Genomic DNA, 6,068 nt, shown 5'->3' with positions numbered 1-6,068 from the left:
GGCCGCGTCTGGAACCTATCTACCGCGATAAACGAGGGTTCACTGTATATTTATTCATCTGTCTTAGGGATTTATATTTTAGAGGTTAGGTCATCCTTTCGGATGTTTATTCTCAGGACGTGTTTTTTTGTCCTGTTGTCACAAGGCTGACTGATGTGTGTTTGCTATGTTAATTTTAATTTGTAGTTTTAAGTGTATATTAAACATTAAGTTTTTTTCGTATTTTCGTTTCCATTGACCCTTTTTCATTGAACATTTAAAACCACTGACCTCTCTTACCGAGTGCTTTAAAGACCTTGCACCACGGCCTCACCCGAGGTCGTAACAAAGTGGCGACCGTGACAGGACAGAGAGCTCAGGGTGTTCAGTGATTGGGCTAGCTCGCCAAGGGTGGGGCTGGAGGAAAAATTTAATTTAGGGGCAGCACTTAAATTAGTGCCAATGTTTGATGAAAAAAACGTCCCCGAGTTCTTTAAGGCATTTGAACGTGTGGCTACCCGGTTGTCTTGGCCCACAGAGATGTGGACCGTTCTTATACAGTGTAGATTAGTTGGCAAGGCAATTCAGGTATATAATGCCTTGGAGGAGGGAGTAGCACGGGACTATCATAAAGTTAAGAGCTTGGTGTTGAAAGCATATGATCTGGTCCCAGAGGCTTATCGCCTCAGGTTTCGTAATTTTAATAAGCACACGGCACAGTCATTTGTCGAGTTTACCCGCATAAAGGAGGAACAGTTCGACGACTGGTTAAAGAGTCGACAGGTGGTAACTTTTGCTGCGTTGCGTGAGCTGCTACTCCTTGAAGAATTTAAGAAAGCCTGTAGCAGGGAGTTGAGGGTACACCTGGAGGAGATAAAGGCTAGTAGGTTAAGTAATGCCGCTCATTTAGCCGACGAGTATGAGTTGACGCATCGGTCCGGTAGTGTTAGATTTAATTATGAAATGTCAAATAACCCTTCGGTTCGCACACCCAGGGGTGGTGGGAGAGGAGATACCTCTTCGTCAAGTCCCCATATCCCTAGAAATAATGTTAATCCTAATTCCTTTTCAGGTGTAGGAATATGAGTAGAGTTCAAGGAGTGTCTCCTACCCCTAAGGTTTTTGTTAATAGAAGTTACCCTAATGTAGGTAATATCGGGCCTAATAATCAGGAAAACAGAGGTTCAGGTCGTCGAGGAACTTGCTATTGGTGTAACAAACCAGGACATTTCCAAAGTCAATGCTATGCTCGTCAACGTTACCTGGAACGTAATGGTCAAAGTACTGTAGCTATAATTCCTGATAGGTCTAATGTAGATAGTAGTTCTGTAGACAGATCTGTAGTAGACAGTAGTAGTGTAAGTAGCAATGTTCAGAATGTTCCTAATACTCCTAATGCTCAAGCATGACTTGAGTTTGACAAATATGTATGGCCTGGTTAGTTGATTTATGATAACCGTGTTGTCCAGGTTAAATTTCTTAGGGACACTGGTTCTGCCCGGTCATTGGTTGTAAAAACTACTTTAAGTAGTGATATAAATTATACGGGGAATTTTGTAGTGTTGGGAGGTTTCCCAGACTCGGTTGTCTCGGCTCCGTTGATTAATGTCCACTTGTCCTTTCCAGGATACAGTCAAATAACGGAATTGGCTGTGGTGGATAGTTTGCCTATCCCTGGAATAGATGGTATCCTGGGGAATGACATGTTGGATGGGGAAGGTCGAGAGCTGTTCCCCATATTGTCGGTTAATGCCTGTCCTGTAGCTATAACTACTTGGTCCGCAGCAAGAGCTGCTAATTTACTTGGAGATAATGATGATGATTTATTATTAAATAGTATAGAGTTAGATGTAGAAAGGCCCGGGTCAGTAGAAAGTAGTGGAAGTGATGTAGTTAATCCTTTTAACCTTGAGCGAGCTGCTTTCATTAAAGCTCAGAAAGACGAATTCACTTTTGAGTTGAGTGATGTCGATGATCTAACTAAGCCTAGGTTTGGGATCATAGAAGGTCTATTATACAGGTTTAGTCGTCCTGCCACTGGTGAAGCAAATAATGTTGTTCGTATTGAACAGATAGTTGTGCCAGTTCAGTTCAGAAAATCTATGTTGGAATTGGCTCACACAAATTTTTTTTCAGGTCATTTGGGAATGTTGAAAACTTTCCACAGTTTGGCTAGATATTTCTGGTGGCCTGGAATAAAAATATGTGTAAAACAATTTATCCGAGAGTGCGAAACCTGTCAGGTCATGGGGAAGCCGAACCAGTGTATTCCTAAAGCCCTGTTACATCCTATACCGGCCATAGGAGAACCTTTTTCAGAGTTGGTTATTGATGTGGTAGGTCCTTTACCCAAGACTAAAACTGGTTTTGTATATTTATTAACTATTATGGATAGAGCGTCACATTTTCCTGAAGCTATACCTATGAGGCGTATTACTTCTACAAATGTTTTTGAAAAATTAATTGACTTCTTCTCTAGGTATGGTCTCCCTCGTGTAATTCAGACAGACTGTGGGACGAATTTCACGAGTAGGGTATTTAGGGGTAAGTGTGCTGAACTGGCCATTCAGCACAATACCAGCGTACCTTATCATCCGGAGAGTCAGGGTTTAGTGGAAAGGTTTCATCAAACCCTAAAATCAGTACTAAAAAAACATTGTTATGACTCTGGTAGCGAGTGGGACAAAGCCCTTCCTTTTGCCCTCTCCGCCATTAGAAGTCATCCTAATTCTTCCACAGGTGTAGCTCCTTTTGAGTTGGTATTTGGGCACAAAGTTCGAGGACCATTGGAAATTATGTTTGAAGTTATAAAATCCAGCCAAAAGGGGGAAGGAAAAGTTGGAGGATTGGGGGAAGACTTAAGGTTTAGGAGGTTGAGTACATGGAAGTTTGCTAGGGAGAATTTGAAACAATCTCAATTCCGAATGAAGGAAAATTTTGATAAAAAGGTTAAGGTTCGTTCATTCGAACCTGGGCAATTAGTGTTAGTACTGAGTATGGAACCAGACTGTTTTCTCGAGCCGAAGTATAAGGGTCCTTGGAAGGTTCTGAGGAAGTTGTCTGATGTTAACTTTGAGGTGGAGTCTCCTGGTTCGAGACGTAAATGTAAAGTTTTTCATATAATCGTTTTAAACCTTATTTGAGTAAAAGGGGTGATCCCTTAGCTATCTTATGTGAACCGGTGTTAGTGGTAATTGATGTACCTCCGGAGGAGTCCGATGATTTAGTGTGTCAGGTCACATCGGATGCATTAGGGGAAAACATGCTAAATTTAGAACTATTGACAGGTAATTTAGATCATTTAAATATTAACCAAAGAAAAGAAGTGCTAAAGTTAAGCCATTCTTTTCCAGAACTGTTTCAGGATGCCCCAGGTAGAACTCAGGTTTTGAGCCATGATGTTGATGTGGGGGGGTGCTTCCCCTGTTAAACAGAGTCCTTACCGTCTGAATCCGGTAAAATTGGATTTGGTCCGTAAGGAGATTAATTATATGTTGAGGCATGACCTTATTCAGCCATCAGTGAGTCCCCGGAGTTCTCCTGTAGTACTGGTAAAAAAAGGTGATGGTAATTTCCGTATGTGTGTGGATTATCGGAAGGTGAATGCCCACACCAAAGATGATTCGTTTCCATTACCCCGTATTGATGACTGTCTGGATGGGATAGGGTCTGCCAAGTTTATAACTAAATTAGATTTGTTGAAAGGGTACTGGCAGGTTCCTTTGTCCAATCCTGCACGTGAGATATCTGCCTTTGTCACTCCTTTCGGACTTTACGAATGTAAGGTTATGCCCTTTGGAATGAAGAATGCTGCTTGCTCTTTCCAGAGGCTAATGAATAGGGTTATTTGCGGTCTGGAAGGAACTGAAATTTATATTGACGATTTGGTGATCTATAGTGATGACTGGCATACCCGTATAGTAAGGCTTCGTAAGGTTTTTGAAGCTCTAAGGTGTGCTGGCCTTGTAATTAATTTGGGTAAGTGTGAAATAGGGCAGGCCAAGGTTTGTTATTTAGGTCACGAGGTTGATTTTGGTCAGGTGGCTCCAAAGCAAGCTAACCTCGAGGCTATTGTAAGTTTAAAAAGACCTGTAAATATTAGAGATGTAAGAAGAGTGTTGGGCATGACAGGGTATTACCGCCGGTTTGTCCGTAATTACTCTGATCTGGCTCAGCCTCTTACTAGTATGTTAGAAAAGGGAAAAAAATTCTTATGGTCTGACCAGTGTGAGAGGGGTTTTAATCAACTTAAGTCGGTATTGGTGACTAATCCTATTTTAACTGCCCCCGATTATCACAAGCCATTTATCATTGCTGTTGATGCTAGTGACGTGGGTATAGGAGGTGTTCTTTTCCAACGGAAAGAACATGGTGAAGTTCATCCAGTGTCTTACTTCAGCAAAAAGTTGTTGGCAGCTGAGAGGCGGTATTCGACAGTCGAAAAAGAAGCTCTCTCTTTGGTCCGAAATTTGAATTATTTTAAACCCTATGTAACTAATTTTTCTTTTCCAGTGGAAATCTGGACAGATCACAACCCGTTGGTGTTCAACGAACGGATGAAAGGGGCTAACCAAAGGATTTTGCGATGGGCGCTTTTCCTACAGGAGTTTAATCTAGTAATTAAACACGTGAAAGGATCGGAAAATAAGATTCCTGTTGCTCTATCCAGGTCTAATTAAACCTGTTTTGCCTACCCCTCCTCATGCACTGCCCAGTTCGTTTTCTCAAATTGCGTTGGTATGTTAGGTATTAGGCTAACGGTATTTTTATGTCAGGTGATTGTCATTTTTGTTATGAACTCTTTGGTTAGTTTTGCAAATTTGGTTTGTGTGTTATGACTAACTGGCATTCTGTTTCAAGGGTTTATCATTGCTATTTATGAATTCTTTGTATCTAACTTGTATAGTCTTTAGGGTGTTTTTTTTTTTTATTTTTCTCAGGTCTCTAATCTAAAAAAAAAAAGAAATTTCTTTTTAGTTGTTGTTGTTTGTTGTATTATGATGCAAAAAAAAAAAAAAGAATAATTTTTTTTTTCTTCGGGGAGGAAGGTATTAGGTATTACCGTAATAATCTTAAATTCTAAGGCAGTTTTGCCAGAGACATTTGTTGGCCTTCTCTCCGGTATTGTAGTGAGAATTATGATATGTATTACTAACGCCACCTGTTGTATTCATTATCAAAGCTGCCAAGGATTATGGAGTTCGACTAGCAGTTTCTCCGTCAGTTTGTTTATGCTGTCGTCATAGGGGAGAATGTTTTCTTCCTTGCTAGGAGAGAAGGATAAAGACAGTTCAGGCTAGACTTGTATGCCTCCCACACCTTTACACCACAGCTGTTATTTGGATTACCTCATCTTGGATCTTCAGAATTACCTTTGGGGTTGTTTGCGCAGGAACTGCCACCCACGGTGTATCTGAGCTTTTCAGCCTTGACTTGGCTAGTGTTGGGTGTGGACTTCCTGCGGGCTCAGGCTGTTTTCCAGGATTTGTTCCCGGTCGAGTGGACGCAGGAGGGGCACCTCTGCAGCACGTCTTTTCGTCAGTGCAGCTGTGTGGGAAGCTTGATAGCTCGTGAGGAGGCATGTTGGGAAACTGCTTCCAGGTAATAATTTTCTATCCATTTTATTTTTGAGAGGACGTTGCTGTGCCTATGCCTCGTGCTTACCTGTTCTCCAGTACTCCCTCTGAAGGCGGTGCTTTGATGTGTGACTGTTTGTTTTGCCTGGTATCTACGCCAGAGTTCCCTGAGGCTTTAAATATAAGCCTAGCACCTGGAAACGCCCGCTGTGTTATAAATAATACTTCGTTCTTTCTGTAATTGGAAAGTTTGGTTTTCTTTTGTAACATTTATATATATATATATATATATATAACTTGATTAGTTTATTTTCGTATGGAGAATAGTTTTTGTTGAAGTTTGTGATTACTGTATAAGGTTTAGCTTTATAATATAAGTAGGAGTTTAAGTCTTTCCTCACTGTGCTCTCCTCCTTCCTTCCTACCCTTATTTAGTAATAGGTAAGTTTTCTAAATTTGGGCCCCTGATTTATTGTTTGTGTTGTATATTTATTCATCTGTCTTAGGGATTTA

General features: G+C 40.9%; 1 protein-coding gene across 1 annotated transcript; it reads left to right on the top strand.

Annotated features, from left to right (window-relative positions):
• Positions 1–441: 441 nt before the first annotated feature.
• Positions 442–3,122, top strand: LOC137649343 (uncharacterized). The gene is made up of 4 exons (XM_068382325.1): positions 442–896; positions 1,052–1,337; positions 1,449–2,458; positions 2,654–3,122. The coding sequence occupies exons 1-4, from the start codon at positions 442–444 to the stop codon at positions 3,120–3,122; spliced, it is 2,220 nt and encodes a 739-aa protein (XP_068238426.1).
• The last annotated feature ends 2,946 nt before the right edge of the window (positions 3,123–6,068 follow it).

Source organism: Palaemon carinicauda, chromosome 11 (assembly GCF_036898095.1).
Source record: "Palaemon carinicauda isolate YSFRI2023 chromosome 11, ASM3689809v2, whole genome shotgun sequence".
Classification (NCBI taxonomy): Eukaryota; Metazoa; Arthropoda; class Malacostraca; order Decapoda; family Palaemonidae; genus Palaemon; species Palaemon carinicauda.
This window is presented reverse-complemented; position numbering and strand designations above follow the sequence as displayed.

Coding starts and splice junctions, on each gene's coding strand:
- LOC137649343 (XM_068382325.1), top strand. CDS start 442: ATGTTTGATGAAAAAAACGTCCCCGAGTTCTTTAAGGCATTTGAACGT. Junction 897..1,051: donor GCCGCTCATTTAGCCGACGA/GTATGAGTTGAC, acceptor ATTCCTTTTCAG/GTGTAGGAATATGAGTAGAG. Junction 2,459..2,653: donor TTAATTGACTTCTTCTCTAG/GTATGGTCTCCC, acceptor TGACTCTGGTAG/CGAGTGGGACAAAGCCCTTC.